This window comes from Sceloporus undulatus, chromosome 1, assembly GCF_019175285.1.
Source record: "Sceloporus undulatus isolate JIND9_A2432 ecotype Alabama chromosome 1, SceUnd_v1.1, whole genome shotgun sequence".
Taxonomy (NCBI): Eukaryota; Metazoa; Chordata; class Lepidosauria; order Squamata; family Phrynosomatidae; genus Sceloporus; species Sceloporus undulatus.
The window spans coordinates 160,873,315-160,899,505 of NC_056522.1; the positions used below are offsets into that span (position 1 = coordinate 160,873,315).

General features: G+C 39.2%; 1 protein-coding gene across 3 annotated transcripts in view; it reads right to left on the reverse strand.

Annotated features, from left to right (window-relative positions):
- Positions 1-1,075: 1,075 nt before the first annotated feature.
- PLEKHM3 (pleckstrin homology domain containing M3) overlaps positions 1,076-26,191 on the reverse strand; it is a 93,545-nt gene continuing 68,429 nt past the window's right edge. For all 3 annotated transcript variants that reach the window (XM_042460448.1, XM_042460458.1, XM_042460466.1), the window contains 2 exons: positions 16,827-16,984; positions 1,076-2,017 (listed from right to left, as the gene is read on the reverse strand). In XM_042460448.1, coding sequence (XP_042316382.1) covers positions 1,840-2,017; positions 16,827-16,984 — 336 coding nt within the window. In that variant the 3' untranslated portion in view covers positions 1,076-1,839. The remainder of the gene's footprint in view (positions 2,018-16,826; positions 16,985-26,191) is intronic.

A 26,191-nucleotide genomic window follows, 5' to 3' on the forward strand; every position in this document is an offset into this window, starting at 1 on the left:
TTAATTTCTTTCCAGGGATTTTGACTGAATAATAATAAATATTGGGGAATTCCGGGGATTTTGGATTTTGGTAAAACATTCCAGGGAATATCTTCGTGGCTTGTTGGCAACACTGCATCTGAGGTAGAGTACTCTGAGACTAAGGCTCTCCAAGGGTCATACTTGTATCAGGCCCAAGTGCATCCATCCTGTAAATGGTTGGAAAAAAGTTGGCTCAAAAATTCCACTGGGAATGTTTTTATTTTCCATTAAGTTATATCTGCTGTCTCTTTGTGCTTAGATAGAACCTTTGACTTGTGAACTGTTCCAAGCAGGGATGGGACTCTGGCAACCTTCCAGAGGATGTTGGATTTCAGCTCCCAGTGTTCTTCACCAAATGACTATACTGGCTAGGGCTACTTACAACTGTGGTTCATCAGCATCTGGAGGGCCACATGATTCCCACCCCTACCTTAAAGGGCTTCCCTGTTTTCTGATCTAATGGAGAGACCCAATACATACAAAGACTGGAATTCTCTATTGATTTGACAGATGAAATCCAATAAAGAAATTAGCAGTTGAATCTGAGTATGCAAATCTGCTTTCAGTTAGAGCAAAAACATGCAGATAGGTTAAATTCTAGGTACATGGAACAGGACCCATGATACCTACTCTGGATATAGCTGGACAAGATTTTATGTGTTACTAGTAGCACATGAGTAAGGGTCTCAAGCAGAAATAAACAATGCATTTGTAACTATAGTCTAAGGCACCGCTGGTACCACTGGGGAGTTCAGGAGCAGGCAAAGTCCCCACATCTAATCTACAATCACCCTGTACTGAGTATGGAGCTTGTGTTCCATAATCTCTAACTGGAACATCTCGAAGAAATCCCAATTTCTGGGTGCACATGTTAGGATATGGATATGAAGCATTTCCTCTCTACAGTGACTTGGAATAATATGCTAAGTCTCTATAAAGGTCTCAGTTAAAAGCCAAAAAGAGAAAGCAACAAAGTTTTTTTGTGAAATCCTCAACAGGATGTAACTGACCCTTTTGTCCCTATGTATGACAGTGGTAGAAAGAAGAGATGACGAAAGGATAAAGCAGTGTATATTATTTCACAGCAAAAGAGATCCATTTGAGTGTTTTAGCATGTTACATGTGAGGCGTAATAGGAATGTGAATTACTGACTTACTAGGAACTTGAAACGCGGTACAGGCATAAAGCTGCAAATGCTCTAAGATGGAGAGCCACTTCTCCAGTTGTCAGGAACTGTAATACAAGACTTGTAATTGCATTTGCTTATATGGACTGCAAGGACTGCTATGCATTTCTATGCTTGTCTAAATGTGCATCTATACGTAAGTTGGCTTTTAGTGAGGAGAAGGGGTTGTGGAGGAAATTAGTCTTAAATACAGTTCACCAAACACCTTTCTAAGCTGGAAATGGCCTGCAAATGCCAATGCATCAATATCTTGTCCAGACTATGCCTGTGGCTTTTAGGCAGTAGTGTCACCTTTGCTATTTTAAAATCGGTTTTCATTTTGAGCCCTAAAAATAAATAATTACACACTTCTAACAATAAATGCAAAAAGGACAGGAAATATTTCAAGTAAACTACATTTGGCTTAAGATCAGCTGGCTCACTACAGACTTCACAAATGCCATTTCGCCTTCAATATTCTTACATTCCAATATACCTTTGGCCCCAGCTATTCAAAAACCAAATGGCGAACAGCAGACAACTTCTTTCAGTGAACAATTCTGCCCTGGCAGCCCCTTACGTTGCCTTGCAAGCGTTCATTCCACAGCTTGGAAAAGGATCTGTGCAGGTTTGCCAGTGTTCTGCCTCCGAGTCATGTGTTCTGATAGGACAGTTCAAACATGTTGCAAGCCTCTTCCAGGCTCTCATCCATGTTGAGCCTTCGCCAGAAAGATTTCTGCTTCATCTGCAGCTCCCTTCGCACACATCTGGGGCATGGGACAGCCTTTACCTTGCATTCGGAATGGAAGACAGCCCCACAGCTCTCGCACCTATGGGCACAGAAGTCAGATATTGGTAGAGTCAGAGTTCTAGTTTCTCTCGCTGCTACCCAGAGACGTGCTTGACCATGCTAGGCTGGGAGATGCCAGAAGTGGTAGTACAAAAAGTAACTTTTGCAACCTCTGTTTCTCCTAACTCTTGAAAGCCAGTCTCACACAGAAACCTGCATGCTACAATCCTGCATGCAATCGCTGAAGTCAATAGGGTTTAAGCAACCTCATGACATGCAGAATTGCAGCTGTTAGCATAGGCTTAATCTCAAAGCCTCTTACAGTTTTTACACGCTTAACTTAAACATGTCATTCCATTCTTCACTAGACGGGGACACATGTGGGCAACCCAAACCAGCGCCTAGATGACAGCCAAAGAAAACAGGGGTGACTTTAAAATTTTAAATCATCCACATTTGACACTAATGCTGACTTTATCAAGCTAATTCCCCTTTCATTAGTGATTTACTATTCCTTGGGAATTGCAGGGACTAATGATTGATGAGAGTGTCATTTTGCATTCATTCATGGCCTCTCCCTTTCCCTCTTTTGATCATTCTCCTCAGTCAACTGGAGAATGTAAAAGCTTATCAGGAATTTCTGTTGAAATGGACGCCTGAAGGATTATGGAAGAGTGAAGCACACCTGCCGTTGCTACCCAGATACATTAAATTAGGGGGCAGGGTGGGAGGAAAGAAGATTAATGATTTTAAAATTATGAGTAAATACATCACTCAAGCAATTTGCAAAAAAAGAAAGGGAAAAAAAGCCCCCAAACCATCAGTAATCAACTTGTTCCTTGATAAAATGAGCACAGGAAAGGAATAATGAGACCATTACAGCCGTTGTTGTGGTTCTTTACATGTTTTGTGTTGTTTGAATTAACTGTATTTTACATTTTATTCTTTTAAACGTTTGGGGAACTACTATTGGGAGGCTGGGGTTTGAACAGTAGTACAGAAATATTTTAAATAAATAGATGTGTTATGTCATATTGGGATGAATAAAGTGTGAACAATACATTTTGTAGGCGTCACTTAAAATCCCATCACCATTTATTGTTCCAGGCCCCCTCATGTTCCACAAACCGTTTCACAATTAACCTACTCTTCAGCTTCCAAATTAACGCTCAAGAAATACAGAACAGTTGTACTGAAAAGAAAATTAGTTATTCCACAAGAATAGCTGCCTTGAGTTCCTGTACAGGGAAGAAATATATAAATAAACAACAATAATAATGATGAAATTTGGCATGCAAGAATGAAAAATATAGAAAGCTTTAAGGATTTTTAGATAATGATATTTTTGTTGCATTCTGGGTTCGTTCGTTTTTAAATTTGTTATTTTTTTTGTGCAAAAAATAGTGGTATGCAGCAATGAGAGGAATTCTGTAAAGGCTCTTTACACAAAACGTGGTGTTTTATACAAAACGTTGGGTTCTTGTGACAGAAAATATTTTTTCTACAAAAAACCCTTGTATAATTTTCACCAAAAGCAGTCCCCAAAATGCAATAAACAACAACATTTGACAGCTTTTCTTAATGGGATGTCTTGACATATTGAGACACTGTTTTCTCATCAAGGACAGGCACATTTACAAATGCTCTTTAAAACCCTATGCAAAAATGTAGTGCTCATGCTGATTTAGAAATAACTATCGAGTGTAAAGGTGTTCCTTTTTGACTTGTACAGGTACTGGGTTTTGGCCTGCTTCAGTGACACCAATTGATCTCATACTGAATGAACTTTTTCAGACAAAGCCATGCTCACCAATGGCAAACTGGGCATCGTCACAGTGATGTACACTGAGACAAAAAGTCCTAATTAGATATACACTGCTTGTCTGCCTTGGATGTGGCTGACCAGGGAAATAATCTTTGGGTTGTCCTGAACAGCTCAGTGCAAACTGAAAATAAAACTACCAATATTGCAATGTATTTACATAAACCTATGGTGTAACCATACTTAGAACACCGTACGCAATTCTGGGTATCGCATGCCAAAAAGACAGTGTAGAAAAAAGGAAAAAAATGCAGAAAAGAGCAACTCTTATTATCAAATAGCTGGAGCAACTTCTCATGAGGAACGTTTCCAACACCAGTGTGCAAAGAAGAGAAGTGGATGATGACACAAGTGCAGACTGTAAAGGATCACTCAGTGAAGCTGAATGGGACAAGGCTCAGGTGACAGCGGCTGGCTTCCTGTTAGTTAGTCCCGTTGCTATTGTGTGCCTTCAAGTCGTTTCTGACTTATGGCAATCCTAAAGCAAACCTATCATGGGGTTTTCTTGGTAAGATTTGTTCAGAGGGGGGTTGTCTATCCTCTGAGGCTGAGACAGTGTAAGTTGCTCAACATCACTGAGGGGGTTTCCATGGTCTCCAGAATCCTAATTCAATGCTCAGACCACAACACTACGCTGGCTCTCCATTGAATTTTGAATTAGTCCCATAGACCCATTCAAAACAATTGTTGAGTGGGGACTCAACATGTACACAGATTCCATTGATTCAATGGGTCCATTCTAGTCATAACTGACAAAAGGACTTAGAACAGTGAATTCCATACTTAAAGTAGCCAAAGATGGCCACCATTCCGGACAACGTTAAAAGAAAAATTTAGGCACCAGTTATGAATGCTTAAAATGGAACCACACTAATCACACAGATTAAAAGTCTGTGTTCTGCAAATAGTATTCCTCTATAAACTAATTGTGTTATTGCCAATTTGCATTGCAAAAACATGAGTTATAATAATAATAATAATTTTTATTTATAGACCGCTATTCCGCAATGATCATAGCGGTGTACAGTAAAATTGCAACACAATACAAAAAATTGCAAGGCCTCTCTCCCCCTCAAGATTGTGGTTGGAGGAGGGCTCTTTTTCTTCAGGCCAGGCCTCTCTCCCCCTCAAGATGGTGGTCAGGAGGAGGGCAGAACTTACTTTATTTGGGACACTGTAACAGAGAATTCTGGACTAGTTTTCCTTTGTTCTTATCCAGTAGGGCTCTTGCATTTTTGCTGTGTGAAGGAATCTTTATTATTCCCAATCCTATCAAAAAACAGTAGCAACTATAGGTTGAGAAGAAAGCCTCACGCAGAGGAGTTTTGTGCCTTCGTTTCCGATTTATGGTGACCCTAAGGCAAACCTATTATGAGGTTTTCTTGACAAGGTTTGTGCATAGGGGGCTTGCCTTTGCCTTTCTCTGAGGCTGAGTGAGGATGGCTTGCCTAAGTTCACACAGTGGGTCTCCATGGCTGAGCAGGAATTTGAATCCTGGTCTCCAGAGTCGTAACTCAGTGCTTAAATATTACACCACACTGGCTCAACATACCTAGAGTTGCCAAGTGAAATAAGAGGGACAGGGTACCTATTCCTTTAACAATTCTGTAGAAGAGGGAATTTCAGCAGGTGTTGCTTCCTTGACCCCACCTAAGTGCACCTGAAGCTTCTGGCTGCAGTCTAATGCACAGCAGGATTTCTATACAGAGTCACAAAGAAATAGGTTCTCAGAATTTCAGCCAATGCCCACATTTCTGCCACCTTTTCTTCTCTTGCATAAGCCTACCCCCCCTAGGATTCCACTTGCCCCCTTTCTAAACATCCCTGAGGGCAAAGAGATGCCCTTGTGCTGGGAAAAAGGGTGTTCCAAGGACACATCTGTTCTGATATTTATTCACCAAAGAGGCTCAATATGAATATTCCTTTATTCTCTTCCTCTCAGATCTCTTTGTGAGGCATAAATACAATGGCATTGTGGAGAAAGCATCTGTTGCTTTGAAAATGACACTGAGCAAAACCTTTAAACAAGCAGCGACAGACTCATTCCTGGGCAGTCTTGTTTAGCTTTCCAGGCTTACAAAAGGGTGAAAAGGGGTGGGACACTGTCTGGCTTATTCATACAGTGTTGATGCTGGAAGCACCTTTGAATCTCTAAAGCAGTGATTGCCAACCATTGGTCCTCCAGGTGTTTTAGACTTCAGCTCACAGAAACCCTAGTCAGCTTGACCAACAGTCAGGGATTCTGGGAGCTGAAGTCCAAAACATCTGGAAGACCAAAGTTGCTCTAAAGTGAACATCTTCACTTCTTCTGTCCCAGCTAGACATGCAAAGACCTGGGACAATTTGAAGGGGAAAGTCTTTTTCCCCCAAGAAAAATTAGGAAAAAATGAGATTATGGAATATTTTCCATAATAACAAACTGTGTAAGACAAGATGTTCATATATTTATTGCCCCCCCCTCAATATTTTCTAAAAACTAGGTGAGAGGATGGCTTTTACGTCAGACTGTTTACAGTATCAGATCATTCTTGCTTTATATTTCTTAGTTCTTTTCATGGAAAGGAGGGTGTTATGTCTATTTCTGACTATGCAAAACTAGTCAAGACAAGATTTCCCCCCCTCTTTTGCTAAAGTGCATGGGGGGGGGGATGTTGCCTGCTCCTCAGACTGGCAAATGCAAGACATTTGAGTTACTTTTTGTTGGAGGAAACATCTCTCTTGGGCCTAAAATGGCCCAGAGGGGACCAAAAACATGGCAAAATGGCCCACCATTTTGTCGTGTTCGTAACACCTGGGGCCCAAATATATATATATATACTGTGTATGTATGTATGTATGTGTGTGTGTGTGTGTGTGTGTGTGTGTGTGTGTGTGTGTATATATATATATATATATTCAGAAGGAGGTATGGTAGGAATGCAAGATCCTCTAGGACAGTGTAGCTCCTTAGCCCTGCAAAATTGTCCAGCGCTGTCATACAGTAGCAGAGCACTGTAATTCCTGGTTCTGCTCCCCTTTCCTAATTCCCTTTCTATGAGAATGAGTACTTATGTCTGCTTGACGTTGTAGAGGGAGGACAAGAGGGGGTACAATTATTTTCTTTCTTTTACTAATGTTGATGGTTCCTTCTATTCTTATTATAGAGTCAGCCCTCTGTATCCACGGATTCCTTATCCATGGGTTCAAACTTTTGCAGTTTGAAAATATTAACAAAATATATAAATTCCAAAAAACGAACCTAGATTTTGCCATTTTATATAAAAGATATCATTTTACTATCCACTGAATTAAATGAGACTTGAAAGTCCAGGAATTTTGGTATCCATGTAGGGTCCTGGAACCAAACCCCAGTGGATACCAAGGGCCCACTGTATTTTATATGCTCCTAATAAACTTGCAAAGCCAAAGAAGTTGCTTATAGATCTGGTAAGTTCAGAACCTTTTAGCTCCATTGCAGTTCAAAACCTTTTAGCTCCATTTGTAACAATAGATAAGTAGATTCAAATTATAATCATTGCCTGAAAAAGCACTTATAATATACCAAACATGATTATTTTACACCAAAAAAAAAAAATTACACATGATATATTTCATGTTTCTAAAGTAAGAAGATGACTTTATCTGTAAATGATACGAATATCACTTTTGTTTCAGTCTTTATGAAAACTTTTGGGTTTTTCTTTCTTAAAAATAAAATACAAAGGAAAGTGTTCACTTCCATGTGGCTTAAAAATGTTCAGAAATTTTACATCTCCAATCTAGTCAACTGTAAATACTTTTCTTTATCCTCGTGCTCTAAGCTAGTTTCCCACTGTTTTATCTCTGAATGTTTGTTTTTTTCCTTCCTCAAAATAGTCAAGGTCCAAGGACAGACTTCATTTTAAAGCAAATTCTATTTTCAGAGAGAAACTCTTTGGCTCCAGGGACCTTTGCTTGCTACGTTGTGATCTTGGACAACTTTGCAACAGCACCTCATATGCCTGGTGAAGTGTTTAACATTGAGGGCATTTCCATACTTTAAATCTGAGACCAAAGCCCTATTGACCAGGCAGACCCTGTATCCTCGGTGACTCTCCAAGTATTTGTGATCCACTGGGAAATGAGGTCCTTGTGTTACCTTAATGCTGCAACAAGATAAATACAGTCAGCCCTTCTTATACACGTTTTTTATACACGGATTCAAGCATCCATGGTTTGAAAATGTTTTTAAAAAGTACAGTATAAATTTCAACTATCAAACTTTGATTTTCCATTTTTTATAAGGGACACCATTTTGCTATGTCATTATATTTTAATGGGACTTGAGCATCCACGATTTTGTTATTCATGGGGGATTTTGAAACCAAACCCCAATGTATAACAAGGGTCCACTGTATACCCAATTTAACTTTATTTATATCTCTTTCTGCTATTATTTTAGATTTATCTATGTTACCCTTGGCATGGTTCACCCTGTGCTTTTATACTTTGAAGATCCCTACTGCACAGAGCAACCACGGCCCTGCCTTGCCATTTCCCTAACACCCTCCCTGCTCCTTACCTCTAACCTGCATCCTCATCCTGTCCTTCCCTACTTCTGTTCTTTGTTTTTCAAAGCGGTGCATTGGTCCAAATGCTAGCAGGCTGGTATACGCCTCCCCCTTAAAATATATGTTGTAAAATGCAATTTGCATGATCTACCTGTGGTCATTTTTCTTGGCTAACTTCCTCCATTTTAATGACGTTTAGCATATCGACTCTGTGAAAGGACTCTGTGGTTCTTGATTCACAGGGCATACATGCACACAGTGGATTTCCACAGAGGTGATTAAAAATTAGTGACCACATTGTATTTAAGAGGATTTCTTAGCATGGTAGTTAATGGGCCACATGAACCTATTCTTTCATTTTCTATATGTTCTGGTGTCATGAATTTACAACAAAAAATTATATTGCCTTGTGAACCATTGCATGTGAAAAAGGGTTTGTTCACAGGCACAGGCGCTAAAATGTAAAAGTCAGCAAGACAAAGGGACCTTGATGGCAGAATAGTAACTTTAGGGATAAGATGGTTGTGTTGAAACCTGGGATAAGGTTGTTGTGTTGTAACTTCAGGGATAAGGTCCTTGTATCGTTCTAGAGATCAGAAGCCCAAGAAATCAGAAATCTGCAACAAGGTCTGAAGAGCAGGAGACAGCAAGCACCCCTGGGTGACAACAGAGAATGGCCAGGCTCCCAAAATGGCAGTGAATATGTGATCTAGGCAGGCAAAGGTTCAGAAACAGAAGCTCCTATGAAGGAAAATGAAGAGCAGGAGTGTAGTCTGGCAGGCAGAGTCTCCTCACTGGAAAAGAAACTGCTTATACTGAGCAGTCCCTGAAGCGGATGCTACACTTCAGTGGGTGGATGACATCAGGAACGGATAGGGTAAGGTGCCTGCCACTGTCCCAATTCAAGAATGCTAGTGCCTTATAGTATGTTCCCACTACTGGACATGATGAGAAACCACTACACCAAGAAACTGGGAACAAAGATTTCCCAACACTGACCAGCAAAGTAACCTGGAATTTCCTTTTCCTAAATATTTAGCTGTATCTGCATTCCTAAGGAAGAACTCTGTTTTAAAGAAGTATTTGCTGAACCATGTCAGTGACAGAGCTCAGTCCTGAAAGCTTTGCAACATTACACTATGATGCCTTTAAAGCCTATGCAAACTGCTGTTAATATGCATAAGCATATAAAGAGTGTCATTCTCGTACTACACTGAATGTAGCAGTACAATACAACTATTGCATGATACACTTACCACTGGCCTTCAGGGAAGCAAGGCTTAACTAAACTAGAGAATCCTATTACCAACAGGCTCAGAGCCTTTTTTTGTTGGTTTAGCCAAGCTATTGCCCTAAGACACATTATATAATCTAGAAGACTCTTTCCTTCATATCTGTTGTTTTTGTTGTGTGCCTTCAAGTCACTTCCAGTGTATGGCGCTCCTAAGGCAAATCTATTGTGGGGGTATCTTGGCAACGTTTTTTCAGAGGAGGTTTGCCCCTGCCTTCCTCTGAGGCTGAGAGAGTATGACTTGTCCAAGGTCACGCAGTGGGTTTGCACGGCCAAGCAGGAATTCGAACCCTGGTCTCCCAGCGTCCTAGTCCTGCACTCCAAACACAACACCATGCTGGCTACCTTCTTACATCCAACTTGAATTTTACTATTTTTATTTTCCATTCAAACTCCTGAAAGGCTCAACAGCTAGAAGACAAAGAAGGGGAAATATTTCAACAGCAACAAATGCAAAACCAAACAAAATGGGAGGAGGGGGGAGAGAGAGGAAAGAATGTGCAAGCCTTCTCCATCAGTGTTAAGACAGCAAACTTGGGGTTTAGGCAGTGTTGGGCAGGATGTCAGGAGCCTGCCAGGCACAGCCCACAAACCCCTGCTAATTAAGTGAAATGATTGTGTTTGTTTTGGAACCATTTGGCCAACAAAGGAATGTGTCACGCTGATTAGCAAGAAAAGGGTATGTAATATTTGTGTATTCAAAGCCAGATGAGTGCATTATCCAGGTATTTGCTCTGTTTGCTCAAGGACTGACAAAAAGAAAGGGGGGGGGGAGAGGAGAGAAAAGAATGCTAAGCAAACAGGCCAGTGCAAATGGAAACGCCAGCTCTTGAAGGAGGGGTGTCCTCTTGCTCTGAGATTTATCTTCCCGGAGAAGGACAGCAGACAGACTGGCCTTGACAAATCACATCTGAAAACACACCCACAGAAAAACCATTTTTCCCCTCCAGAAATTGTCCTCTTCACCAACGCCTAGGAGGATTCCATGACACTGTCAGGACGGTTAAATCATTCGGTCTGTCTCCTTTCCTCCCTATCCGGCCTATGGCCATGTCTTACCAAGGCTGCCCTCAGAGATTCATTGCTTTGCATTCTCCTCCTTGATAGACGTGTTTCTTGTTTTGCAACCAAAAGTTCAAGGCACTGGCACACAAGCCACAGAATGCATCCACCACAGTGCAGACATTAGTAATTCAAGAAAGTTGGGGATGGGGAAGATCTTTCACACAAACAACTCTTCCTCAGGGCACTTTACTGCCAGTACGTTTCGATTGTTGCACCTTTCTGACTATAGGCTAAAAATTCAGTTTTTAGTTTTAGTTCTAAGTTCAGTTTTTAAAAGACAAATGAGCTGCTTTCATTTTGATTTAAGTTTAGCAGAGCTGAATATAGGTATGTGGTGGGACAGTAGCAAAGATGATAGCACCACTACACTCACCAAAAAACAGATTAGTTAATATTTATTTTCATCTTGATTTTGGGCCAAAGCATTAGAAAACTTTTTTTTTAAACACCAAAACATTTACCAGTTCATGCGTGTATGTGAAAGGCACTCAATATTGTAGATTTAACAAGTCCATCCTTCTACTGCTATGGGGAAAAAATGAACCATTATTAATGAAAACTGCTTAGATACCAAAACATCAATTATAACATAGGGAAGATGGGAAAATATCTGTCTGATAAAACGTAAACATCTTCATCTATTTTGGGAGCTAACGTCAATGCAAAAGTCTCAGTTTGTTAGTGCTGAAGATATCACACACATCTGTGTATTGTTGTTACTATCACAACACACTAACAGAGCTACCCCTCTGGAATTTTGCTACCAATGCTTGGGTAAGACAGCACTTTCTAGAAACATGCAAAATACCTAGAAAGAAAACCATATCTACTTGAGAGTCAATATACATAATTAGGCATCAAGGATGAAATCCAATCTGCCTTATTTTTAACACTGTCCCAGTTGCAAGTGCTTACAATACAGACTATAAAGATCACCTGAAAATGTACATAAATGGGGTTGCAGAAATTTTCAGGTGATCTTTATAGTCTATATTATAAGCACTTTACAACTGGGACAGTGGGGCTTTGGAGTAATGATGAGGGCTGAAAAAGTGAGGACTGGGGATTGCATATAGGCTGTGGACCACATTTTCCCCAGTCCTAAACATGGAATTGGGATCCTAATATCAGAAGAACAAGAATATAAGATCCCTACATGAGCAGACCAAAGGATTGCCTTGTCTAACATCCTGAATAGTGGCCCTGGACCGCTCCCAAGTGGCCCCCCAAAAGACAGGAGAGCAAAAGGGACCCTCTCCATTCCCCAGCAAATGGCTCTGAGAGCCGTATTACCACAGAAGCTGGGAGGTAACAAACATCCTACTGATACATTGACATTTGAGATAATAGACATATTTGCACCTGCCAGGTAGTCCTCCCATTATCTCATCCCAAATTATTCCATCCCACAAATGAATTTATATTCTACCCTAATATGAAATGTACAAATTTAGAGTGAGTAGGGATGCCATGATTTGTTTTGTTGTTGACAGAGAGAGTGCTATTTTTAATTCAATAATTTCTTTAACAGACCCAAATTCAAAATCTTGCCCATGTGTCCATCTTAGCCAGAGAGCATATTTTAAAATGAAACCAGGCATCACAGTAGCGTTCCCTCTCCAGTCACTGTTGCTCCATACCAGCAAAAGTAAATTATACAGTGTATATATAGGGGAAATATTTAAATTTTTGTCTTTAGTTGACCTAAGAGAAATACTCCTCTTAACTGGCTTTTAAAAAAAATAAAGTGTTATACTCAATTCAGTGTGCTACTGAACCACTACTCTATGAGGCACAGAAGTATTAGGTATTGTTTTGCAAGTAATTTGATCATATCAAAATTAGCAAATTGGTTAATTAGCAAACATAGACCATTTTATCCATGTAGAATGTTGACACTGGCTGCTAAGGAATGCAGAGTTGCTGTGTTTTTTATTAATGTGTCTGTAAATCAGAAGTGTTTAACATTACAATTGTTTTAATTGCATTTTGATATTATACTTTTTGAGTTTTTGTAAATCTTGTGTGCTTAGATCCCAGTTCTGGGGGAAAGGTAGACATTAAATAAGTAAATTAATTCCTGGCTGGTATTAGGGAATATCAAAATCAGATATAACTGTTCAGATATAACTCTGAAAACTTTTTCACGCTCTTCAAACACTTTTTAGATTTTAGAACTTAGGTGTGGTTTGGTCTGTGGATTAAAAATTCACAGACCAATAAAAATCCAGTACACATTAAAAATCCAGATTATTCTGCAGGCAAACTACATAAAAACAGTACTGTACTGATAAGCAGTTATGTTGTTAGGTATTTCTAGACTTTGTACTCCATTGTCTTACAGGGCATCTCTATATAGTAGGTAATGTATATTATATAGATGGCACACCTCCTTCCCTGGGAACACCAAGGCCAGTAAGCTCTTTTCTATCAATTATTTTGCATCCTGTCATTTCCCTAAACAATTATTTTCAGACATTTATATCCTAGATAGGCTTAATATTAGTTCTTATGACTTTTCCTTCACCACTTTCCTTGACTGAGCTGTTATATGCAAGTGATCTCTTTGCTTTGTTACGTAATATTACATATTTATGTTGCACACTTCATTTAAGCTATGTTCAGGGCTTTGACTTCGCCATAAAACAAAACAAAAAACTGGAAGCAACCCAGAGAAAGACTAGGCAAATAAAAACAAGAAAAGATGTATCTTCCAGAAGTCCTGGCCTTGGCTACCCTGGCGCAGAAATTTTCTTCCAGCTGTTTAGAAAAACATGAGTGCCCTAACAAAATAATCTTGGTCATCTCCCAGAGTGCCAACAAAGTTGAAGGGCAGATCAACATCATGCATGTTCAAAACTTGATAAATCTACACTTGATGATTCACAGCTGGACAACCCACTGAAAAGCACTCTCTGTGATTAATTATATGAATGTTTTATCTTATGGTGTTTGGCTCATTCACACATACAAAAAGCCCCATGATAAGCAGCCAAATTAAACAGTGAGCATGCGAAAATCAGTGTATACATGTGTCCAGTCATCTCCTTCATCTATGCCTTACATTATACCCTAGACCCCATGTGGCGTGTGTGAAGCAAGAACGGGGAGTACCCTGTTCTTCCCTATTCACTGTTGCAAATGCATTACTACTTATGAGCTGATGGACCAGAAAGGGAAACATACACTTCAGGAGCCAAAAAGACAAGAAGAGATAGCTTGGTTACTAGCCCCCCTCCATAACAGATTTATCTTAATACATTTTAAAAGTAAATTCCTAAACCACTTCCAGAGGATATGTGATTAACATGGCCTCATGTGCCTAGTCCTCAGCATTTCACAAGGTAGAGAGCTGTAATTAACTCCAAATTCTGTAGTACTTACATTAGGAGGTGAGATAGACACAAGAATCATAGCAAATGCCACATAAGCAAAGCACACATTCTTCGCTGAAATCATAGAATTGGCATATGTATTGGTCTTTCAAAAACAGGTTTACACTTGGAAAAAGTGGGAAGAGATAAAGAAGGAGATGAAAGAATGGAAAAATTTGAAATTATCTCTACTGGGGAGAATTTTGGCGGTAAAGATGTACTTAATCCCCAAAATATTATTTTTATTTCATACCATCCCTGTGATTAAGAATCATAAACTCTTTGCAGAGTGGCAAAAACAGATCTCAAAATATATATGGGATGGGTAAAACCCAAGAATAAAACAAAATTATATGCAAGATACAACAAATAGAGGAGGGCTGACAGTTCCTAATGTAAGAACATATTATGAAGCTTGTATTTTAGAATGGCTTAGCGCCTGGATTAGATTAAGAGAAAAGGAATTATTAAAACTGGAGGGTCATGATTTAAGATTCGGATATCATGCCTACATGTTTTATGGAAAAGTCAAAGTTAACGCTGCCTTTAAAAATCATTTTATAAGAGCTTCTCTTATTAAAACTTGGGAAAAGTATAAAAGATGGATTAGCCCATTTACCCCTCTTTGGTTATCCCCCCCATGAAGCATTGTTTAACACCGATGTCCAAAAGAAAGAAAGTTGGTTGACTTACAAAGATGTATTAATAAAAAAGGGGAAAGAATTTGTAATGAAATCTTTGGAACAGATTAGAACGGAAGGTCACAAGTGTGAATGGTTTTTATATCATCAAATGCAAGCTAGATACAAAATGGATAAAGGAACAATGAAAATGGGGGAGAAACCAACCAAGTTAGAAGAAATTATGGTACAAGAAAAACCTGCTGTATTATCTAGATTATATAAGGCATTGTTGGAATTTCAAATGGAAGGAGATTTAGTAGAAGAAAATATGATAAAATGGGCAAAGGATTGTAAAAAAGCATTGGAATTAAGACAATGGGAAATATCATGGGGGAAAAGAATGAAATATACAGTTAGTCAGGACATTAAGGAAAACTTTGTATAGATGGCACCTCTCTCCTGAAAAATTATGTAGAATCTATGGAAAGGGACAAAACTTATGTTGGAAGTGTGAAAGGGAAAGGGGTATCTTTTTTCACCAATGGTGGGAATGTGTTCAAGCTGAAAAATTTTGGAGAATGATAGCCAAAGGAATCAAAGATACAGCGCGCCCGCGCCATACGCGGCCTTGAGCATACGCGCTCAAGCCGCGGGGCACGCGTGGGGCGGAGCGTCCCATTAAATTGAATGGGCACGCGCGCCCGTTGCACCCTGCGCCGCCGTGCACAAGCCCCACTGTTTCCAATGGGGCTCAAGCATAGGCAGAATTCGCCTTATGCGGCGGGATTCGGAATGGATCCCCCGCGTAAGGCGAGGACGGACTGTATATTATATGTGGATTTAAAATTTAGACCGGAAATCTTGTTATTTAATATGTTGGAGGATAAGACAGAAAAGAGCTATGGGAAAATAATTTTCTATATGTTGACTGCTGCTAGGTTAACATACGCAAAATATTGGAAATTAAAGAAAGATATTGAGATAGAGAAGTGGATTATCAAACTGATAGAATTGATGGAAACAGACATAATTTCTGAAAGATTAAGAGAAAATACAAAAATGATTTCAGAAATAGAGGAGAAGAAAAAGCAGGATAAGAAGAACTGGGAAAAAATGTACAATTATATAAAAGAGAAATGGCCAAACATACAAGATAAAATTTAACGAATGTAAGTAAGCTTAGATTAGAAGGAATGGACTAGTTAAAGAACTTTACACTGTAAAAAATCAGAATAAGCTAGTAAGAAGGGTAATGGGTGAAGTCATAGAAAAAATTTAAAATGAACATCTGTAAACAGATACATACAGATAAGCAGTTAGAAAATATAATGAAACGGTAAAGGTTTTGACCAAGGAAGTCTTGTCAATGTCTGTCAAGGTCTTAGGAAGAATGAAGTGGAGAGAGTGAAAGGTATTTATGTTGGGGTTGGGGGGGGGAGGGAGGGATGGTGGATGACTGTGTATTCTGATAAGATGCTTCTGTTATATGTTATATATGTTATATCTTTTATGTTATTTGGTTTAGGTAAATGTAATTTGTTTTGTTTTGTAATAAAATAATAATAATAATAAAAAACCAACAGGTTTACACTTGGCAAATTTCAGATGATCCAAGTGCACATCCATCCTCACACTTAAGTAAAACTTTGAGAAACATACACAAAACATAATAAAAAAATGCTCAAAACATTTTTTTTAAAAAATGCATTTGCACTGTGTCTATTGGCAGACCATGTCCACCAGAGAAGATCTCCCAGATAAAAAAAAGGTGGTATAGGGGGAAAGTAGTTCTGCAGGACTTAGGGGTCAAACTAGACATGACACTAAATGCCTCTTTGCATTTGGCATATTTTTTTCTCAAAGCAATGAGCAAACAGTGAATGACAGAGAGAGAATCATTTGGGTAAGTGGGTGGTTAACCTTTTCATCCCCTTTCAGTCCTTTCTAAAATGGCCCAGCTGAAGCTGTTATTTTGCATTGGGAGGAAATCTTTCCTTGGAGCAAAAATCCATTTAACATCATATCTTATTTAGCCCTCAGAAGAAGACATTGAGAAGGAAACTATGCTGGGCATGACTGATTCATCCCTGTTACCTTTCTTTTTAATGGAAAAATAATGATATCATATGCATCACAGTTCTTTACCTGCTTGTAGAAATGTCCTCAAAGGGGTACAGGATCTCACCATTGTTACAGATCTCGCAGATGAATCCCTTTTGACTACAAAGGCTGCAGCTATACACATGAGAGGTGGCAAATTTGATGACCTTCCCAAGGAAAGGGGCCAGCTTCCCTTCAATAACCTGCAAGATGATAGAAAAGAACATCAGCACAAGGGATCTGTTGTGAATGGAATTGACTGGGAATAAGTATGTTTTATTAAGCAATGGAGATAATTATTTATAGCTGATGAAAGTAACTCATGCAAATCTTTAACAATCTTGGGGGCAGGGGTAGAGATGTGTAGCAGTCATAGCAGTCAGGAATATGAGGTTAAATAGATAAAATTCGCTCTAAGTGATCATCAGAGAAGTCTAGCACCTGATCAAATGCTGAATGTAAAGATGGATTTGTACATGGTTCTAAAGATGGCACAGTGAGATAAGATAACTTTTGGAGACATTTTTTATGAACTATTTTAGTTAATCTTTTCATGTCACAGGTTTATTCAACTCTTTTAAACAAATGTACTAGAGTTTTTTTGTTTACATTCACATGTTTAAGTTTATTCCTCCTTTAAGAATGACTGCAATGTTTTGATTTAATAATACATATATGTGTGCATTATTCCACAGAAGGTGGTTGATGTTTCAGTTGATCTGATGTTTCAGTTGAGCTAATGATTTCCTAACTTACTTCAGTTACACACTACAGCTGGGTAACATAGAAGTTTAATTATTATAGGCCACACTTTGAGATTTCATTTGTCCAGGCGAACAATTTTAGTGTTGTAAAAATGCAGACTTCACGTGAACATCTCCTCTTTTTAAAGCACGATTGACAGACTGATTTCAAGCACAATTGTACTGTGAGACAAGAAATATTATACTGTTATGTGCCTTCATGTCAATGCCAACATTCGGCAACCCTATCCTAGGTTTTTCTTGGCAATATTTATTCAGAGGTGTGTTGTTGCCTTCTTTTTTGGCTGAGTGGGTTGCCCAAGGTCAGCTAGTGAATACCCATGGTCAAGCAGAGATTTAAATTCTGGTCTTCCAGAGTATTAGTCTGCTAATAAAAATCACTATAGCACACTAGCTTTCCCCAGTGATAAATATCAATTAAAAAAATTAACTTAAGGGACAAATAGTGGTCATGTACATAAAAAGTTTATTTTAACATTTGCTTACATAAATATCCTACCCATCTCAAGTATTCAATACTAGCAATATTTCTGTTTCAAAATATACATTATCATTCATTTCATGTGTTCAGTAACTAACTGAACATTAAACAATGACAATAATTATTATTATTTAATTGTAAACCTCACAGTCACAACACTTGTACTCCCCAGGCTGATTCTTCTCCTTTCCTCATCTTATCCCTACCAACTACCCTGACGAAAAGTTGTGGAATACCTGAAAGTCTGAACACTTCTGTGGCACTCATGTTGATACCACTGAAGGTATTTTCCACCTGCGGATTCATCTTTCTTATCTACCTCTATGCTACTTTTATTCCCTCCCTTTGGTAAATAAAGCTTAAAGCAAAACTGGGAAACTCAAATTTCATGCCAATGTCTACTTAAGTTGTACTAAATATCATTCTGCAGACTATAGCCTAAAATACTGCACAGATGTGGAATGGAAAAATGTAGGCAGGAAAGGAAGTTCATGGGAATCGTTTGGGCTGCTGCCACGGAATGGAAATGCCAAAAAGCCTTTCGTTCTTGTAAGGACATCTGTGGCTGCACAGGAAGCCGAAATGTTATTGCTAGCTGAGCAAATTGGACATCTGTTTGTGTTGCAGGGGAAGGTGAAGTTCTCACTGTGTCCTGCTATAGGAAGATCTCCTCATGCTGGACGTTAAAACAATTCAGAAAGGTCACTACACAAAGTGGGGTTCAAGGCCGGTACTTTGCTACCGTTATAAGAGACCGCTAAAGGCAGTATTGTGAGCAGCTTCTTTAAAGAAAAAACTTCCTTAATTAATTCTGGTAATGAGGGTCAAGAGTCTACACTGGTGAAGGGGAAATGATGCTAAAAACAACAACAACCAGGAAACATAAGAAGCAGCAGATATGTGAGTGATGGGACATACAATTGCAGGTTAATGTAAACAAAGAAATCCATGTCTGAACCAAGGAGGTTTGCCAAGAACATTAAATCACCTAGGCCAAGGCTTACTATTCAGCCAAATAGGCTGCCCTGAACATAATAATTTATTACTTCCACTTATACCCTGCCTTTCCTCCAATGAGCTTATTTATGGCAGTGTACATGGATCTCCTCTTCTGCGCTTTATTCTCAACAGTCCTGTGACATAGGTTAGGCTGAAGAAAAGTGACTGGCTGAAGTTGATCAGTAAGTGTCAAGGAACAAAGAGGACTTGAAACTGAGTCTCCCAAATGCCGGTCCTTTACTCAATTCCACCACTGGCCTTTAAGGGAAAAAAGTTACAGATTGAGTGTCCCTTATCCAAAATGCTTGGGACAAGAAGTGTTTGGGATTTCAGATTTATTTCAGATATTTAAATATTTGCATATTCATAATGAAATGTTTTGAAGATGGGACCCAAGTCTAAACATGAAATTAATTTACCGTATCTTTTGAATATACCTTATACACATAAGTTGAAATTAATTTTATATACAATCTTTTTTAAAAATTGTGTATGAAACAAAGTTTGTGTACACTGAACACAAAAAAGCAAAGGAACAAACAAATACAAGAAAGCAAAGATGTCACTATCTCAGCCACCCACGTGGACAATTTTGGATTTTGGAGTACTTCAGATTTCCAGGTAAGGGATACTTAACCTGTATGAAAATAATAAAATGCAGATTTTATTGCTTCCACAAACAGGCACTATTTGCACATTTGGCCAAGAAAACAATATTGAAAGTTTTGCAAGGTTAGGGTTAATATGGAAAGGAAAACTGGCAGCATGGGGAAAGACAAGTAGCATCACCAATGTAGGGGTGTGTAAAATGACTACAGCCTTTGAGGGAGGGACTAGTTGCCAATATGGGAATGAAAACTCTATAAACAGTAGACAGGGCTGACTTGTTGCAGACAGTACATATATAATTGCAGCCAAAAACCTCCAGCTCAGAGGTGTCTCTTGCATGCTTTTACTATTACAGAAAGATTTACACACCAGGGCAGGAAAGACAATCGCTGTCTATTGTTTAATGGTCAGAAGGTCCTGCTGCTTTCGCTGGGCATGAACATGTATTTTATAAATATCAAGTTCAAAAAAATGTATTTTTGGAAATGTGGCCTGCTTATATCAATGCATATTTTCCTTTTTCCTTTCCCTTTATTTTTTCACTCTCTCTGCTATTTCTTTTCTTTAAAAATGCAGTAAAAATTATGAAAAGGGAAACAAGAAAGCAGGTGGCTTTTGGTTCTGCAGTCAAATAGGAGTGTGGGCACAGGCCCGCTGGGCTACATCACCACTTCCAGTGTTGCATACACATGGATAGGGTGACCCATTGCAAAATGGTAACACACCTGGAAGATTCAAAATGGTCTAGCTGAAATGATTTAATTAAGAGGTGGACATACCCTGGAGCCCAGAGACCCTCCCCAGCTGATATTCAGCAACTCTGCAACTCCAGAAGACAAAGTGATGGTATGCCACCACTTTAGATGACTGGGAGTGAAGTTGCTTTGCTTCTGGTCTTACAAATCCAGTCTCTGTTATGAATCCAGTATGGGGTGGTTTTGGCTGTTTTGGACCTCTTGAAACAAGATATTTAAACTATTTGTAGGGTTTTCTCAGCCAAGCCATTTTGGAGGAGGAACTGGGGGCAAGTGGGGACAGAGGAGATGGAAGGAAACATGGGGCCTATGAGATATATGCATCCCTCATTTAGTTACATCCTTGGGCTTAGCAGGTGGTGTTCAAATTTAAAGAAGAGAATTTAGAGGTATTTTGGCAGTCATTTTTAGCTTTTAAGATGTGGAGTGAGCTAGACATGAGTATAAATGTCAAGTCAGAGCATGCCTGACCACTACTGCAAGGATGGGCAATTATGTTGGGTCTGGAGGCTAGCACTACAGGGGCTGCACAGAGTGCCCTAAAGGCCAAAAATGGGGAAATATGGTTAATTTGAAATTTTAGGCAGTTAAATGGTGAGATGCCACTTCTAAGAGGGGTCAAAGGCCTCAAAAATAGCCCTTTGCCCACTTCTGAGCTATAGGTGCTATGGTTTTTAAGACCAACCCAAATCTTTTAAGCAGGATACACTGCTAACATTATCAACAGTGTAGTGATTTGAGCACTGGACTATGACTCTGGAGACCAAGATATGAAAACCCCATGACAGATTTGCCTTAGGGTTGGAAATGACCTGACATCACACAACAACTTACATGATTTTGTAAAATAGCACATGGGGACATTATCTTTAATTTGCAATGTTTTACATGGAAAAGAGGAACATAAATATATAAAATAAATAAGGTAAGATATAGATAATCTCTCTATATCTAATCATTGCACTAATTTCCCTCAAGCTCAAGATTCTGCAGCAAAGACTCTAACCCAGGGGTAGGCAACCCTTTTGAGCCGGGGGCTGGGTTGCTGTCCCTCAGACAACTGGGGGGCCGAAGCCAAAAAATAAATAATTAAATAATTGTTTAAAAATTAAATACATAAACCAGGACAAATGTAGGACAAAATTTTCAAATGGAGGGCACTTTTTAAATGAAAAATGGAGGACACGCGAAAAAATTTGCTGATTTTTTAAAAAATGTTAATATAAATGCATGTTTCTGAGGCTTCTTTAGACAATTGCCCTCCTTGCCCCTGCGCGTGAGACACCAAAGGCCCCGGCGGCAATCGGCGGCAGGACCGGGCTGGGGCCGGTCCCAAGGCCTCGCTGGGCCGCATCCGGCCCGCGGGCCGCAGGTTGCCTACCCCTGCTCTAACCATATATGGAGCAAGAAATACCAGAGGTGCAAGCTGGTTTTAGGAAAGGAAGAGGCATTCCTTTCCTAAAACCAGCTTGGATTTAGGATTCACAGCTGTAAACATACGTTGGATAATGGAGAGCATCAGAGAATTCCAGAAGAATATTTGCATGTGCTTTATTGACTACATCAAAGCCTTCAACTGCATAGATCATAGAACTGCAGAAAATATTGTTTGCAAAGTCGGCTTAAAGTCAGAGGCAGGAGGAGTGAAGATGGGAGGAAGGAAAATTAACTATCTGCAGACAACACAATACTAGCAGAAACAACAACAACAACAACAACAACATTTATTACAGCACACAGCCAGCCCAAAGCAGTAAAAGGTATTCAGGAAATTCAAGGAAAATATGCTCATGTGTACACAACATAAGTAAAATGTGGTTACAACATTCGACCTCAGGATATAGGCTATATATATTTGCTGTAAGAAAAGCCGCTAATATTCTAAAATATAAATGTAGCATGGGCATTTAACTAGCTGCTATCGACACATCTATCTCTTGGGAGATCATTTCAGGAACATGTAATTTTGTAACCCTTTATATTAGAAAATTTTTAAAATATAAAAATTTATACAAATTAACATAATCAGTCTGATTATACAAAGTTATATGGTATGAATTTAAATGATAAGACAAAAATCTTATGGGCTATTTACAGAAATTTGGCCAGAAAATGTTGATAACAATTACTGCATCTGTTTTACTAGCAGAAACGGACAAGGACCTGGAACAATTACTGAAGAAGGTCAAGGAGGAAAGCACCAAGGTAAGATTAATGCTAAACATTAAGAAAACAAAAATAATGACGGAAGAGCTACAAGAATTCATCTTAGACAATGAGAAAATCCAAATAATCAAAGAGTTCCCATACCTTGGATCAAATATAAACCAGAACAGAGACTACAGTCAAGAAATCAGTACACTAGGAATGGGAACGGCAGCTATGAAAGAACTAGACAAGAGCCTAAAGTGTAAAGATGTGTCTGAATACTAAAGTATGGACAATCCAAGCCAATGTATTCCCCATCACAATGCACAGATGTGAGAGTTGGACAGTGAAGAAAGGCAATAGAAGGAAAAGCAACTCATTTGAGGTGTTGTGCTGGAGAGAAGCACTGAAGATACTTGGAGGACCAAGAAGACAAACAAATGGATCCTAGAATAGATCAAGCAGTGGGTCGTGGCCCCTTTGAGGGTCGAACAACCCTTTCATAGGAGTCGTCTAACACCATTGAAAAACACATATTTCCGATTGTTTTACGAACAGAGACACTGGAATTTTATGGTTGGGGGTCACTACAACATGAGGAACTGTATTAAAGAGTCACGGCATTAGGAAGGTTGAGAATGACTGAGCTAGAATTCTCCCTGGAAGCCAGGATGACTAAATTGAGACTGTTGTACTTTGGCCACATCATGAGAAGGCATGAATCATTAGAAAATATGGTGATGGGAAGGCAGAAGGCAGCAGAAAGAGAGGTAGACCACATGCCAGATGGATAGACTGAATTAGGGAGGCCACAGGCCTAAGCCTACAGGACCTGAGCAGGACAATCAAGGACAGGTAACCTTACAGACCCTCATTCAAAGGGTCACCATGAGTCAAACTTAACTTGAGGGCAGCTAGCAGCAACAACAATAACAACCAACTCTGTATTAGATAGTAACCAGAGAAGATGTCCTACTGACTCTATAGGAGCTATTTCTGAATAAGCATACTTAGGTCTGAACTGTTCAACAGTTGCTGGCTGTAATCCTATAGCAACTCATATTGCGAGTAGGCCCCAAAGAACATAAAGAAACTTACTTCCGAGTACATATATATGCAGTTGCACTGTTAATATTATGGATAAGAATCTGCATTACAGTATTTAACATGGGTGTCACATATTGAAAACATTATAATACAAAGTTAGGACTTCTAAACAACTTTTCCTGCATAATTTGAAACCCTAACTCACAAGTATAGCATAGGATTTACTTGCCTACCGAGTAATATAATGAATTGAAATGAACTGGGAAGACATCTGTAGGTGAGAGGTAGGATTTGTTGCTCAGAAACACTTGCAACTATACAGGCTGTTTAAAGAAACAGTGCCTGAGGGGGAAAATGAGAACAAATGGCCTCTTTAGAAAAGGCCTTAAGGAAGTCTCATTGAAAGCTGTACAATGCAAAGAACGTTATCTCTGGATTTTTGCAATGTGTTAGGCATACGCCTAATATAGTCAAAGTACAACTAGAGAGAGCTAAATCAATAGATGGAGAGACCTGGGGGGGGGAGGCAGTACTGACACAGCAAGAAAGCGTTCAGCCTGTATTTCTGAACATGGCTGCAATCAGGTATGGCAGTGCTGAGCAAATTTAGGAGGTCCAGGAGCCAATTTCTCGCTGAATTTCTTGTCCAGAAGCTACAAAAATAGGAAACAAAATAAAACTTGAAGCAGCTGCAAATCTGTTTCTGATTTTGCATTTTTAGTACATATGGGGAGGTTGCAAACTATTTGAAATGTGCATTTTGCCTCCTGGAGGCTTCCAATGTAGGTAATTCATCCCCTTATTCCAAGAAAAAGGCAGAGACTACAACATCAAACAGGAGACTGCATGCACTGGGCCTACCCCAGTGTACCATATTATTCTTTGCATAGATCCTGCTGCGATCAGAGACCTGCCTTAGTCCAGCCCATTTGTACGGATACTGTCCTAACTAAGATCAGCAGCTGCCAAAGCTGGGTGTGACTGACAAGTTGTGCTCTTCCTGAACAGAAGGAGAGAATAACCATATCTCTCAGTGCCATCTAACACTTGATGTTGAAATCAAGTTTCAAAAATTGGGCTTTCATTGTGTGGAGTTATTGCCACATAGAAGCATGTCAAGTGACATCGATTTCAACTGGTCTTTGCTTGATGACTCTTCCCTGAGGTAAAGAGATAGTATAAGCCACTAACTCCAAATTGCCCAATGTATCCTGGCAAACATTTAACCCTGTCTATTGAATTAATGTTCCATCCATCAACAAACATCTCTCTCTCTCTCCTTCCCTGCCCCACTTCTGCACAAGACTTGCTGAAAATTACAGAAGCTTAAAAAAAATCTTTCGAAAGCTAGGCAATCCAAGACCTGCCATCTTAAGATAATTGTATAGACAGGACTAAATATCCTCAGCAAGTAAAGTATCAGGTTGCACCAATATTGGGTTCTTCGATTTGCTAGCTCAGATCTAACAGTCTTTGCTAATGCTTTCACTTCAAGGCAACTAACCTTGAAGCAGGTCTGTCTTCAGGAAAAGGAAACTGTAGTTCAACAGACAGAGGTTAAGCCTGCACTTACCCTCTTTAATTTTAATGAGACTGCACAGTACTGTGTGGTACGGTAGGTTAGGGTTAATAATTGAAGTTAAAGAGGCGACAAGGCCTACATTCTAGGGTGCTATTGCTTCTAGGAAGACAGTACGAGTCTGTAAATAGCTGGTGACCCCACCCTTGTAAATCGGCATGTTAATCATTATCATCATATTGGCGATAAGGTTTTTTATAAGTCAACAGAGAGGTTATAATTTCAACTGTCGATTCACAATCTGAATTATTTCCGTGAAGATAACATTTATTAAGAAACAGGTCCCTGAGAAATATTGGGTTGCTTGTTAACTCCTTTTTACACCATGAGAGCACTGGATCTAGAAACAAACTTCACAATGGCTCTATACCAGGATCTGCCTACACATGAAAGGAAGGCTAAAACTAAGCAGGGGCTAGGAATGTATATGCATTCTCTGCCTCTAGGTACATACAGTCTTCTAAATGCCTCTGAATGTTTTGCATTCAGTTGAATGCATTTACAAACCTCCTCATGATGGTAAAGAAAGGTTCCAAAAGGCAGGTTTGTAAACACATTCAACCAAATGTTCTTACAACATCATCCCACCATCCCACCCCATTCCTCAGTACTAAAATTGTAAAAGTCTTCAGAGGAGCCAGTTCCTATAAATGGTCTAAGATCAAATTGTCAAGATCAGTGGTTCCCAAATTTTTGTCTTCAAGATGTTTTGGACTTCAGCTTCCATAATTCCAGATTGTTGGCCAAGCTTGCTGGGGCTTCTGGGTCCTGAAGTCCAAAGCACTCACTCAGAGGACCAAAGTTGGGGAACCACTAGTCTAAATAAAGAAAAATGGGCCATTGTGTTAAGTATGTTTTCTTTTAAAAGTTTATTTGCTTTAATGATGTAGAATTTGTTAAAATTTCTGCATAAATGACACTTGACTCATCACACTGCACTCTTTGCTAATAAAGTTGTAAAGTTAAAGGTCCTTTTCAATATTTATGGTGGTTCTGTAGTAACCTATCTAAATTCTGGGTTCTCTGAA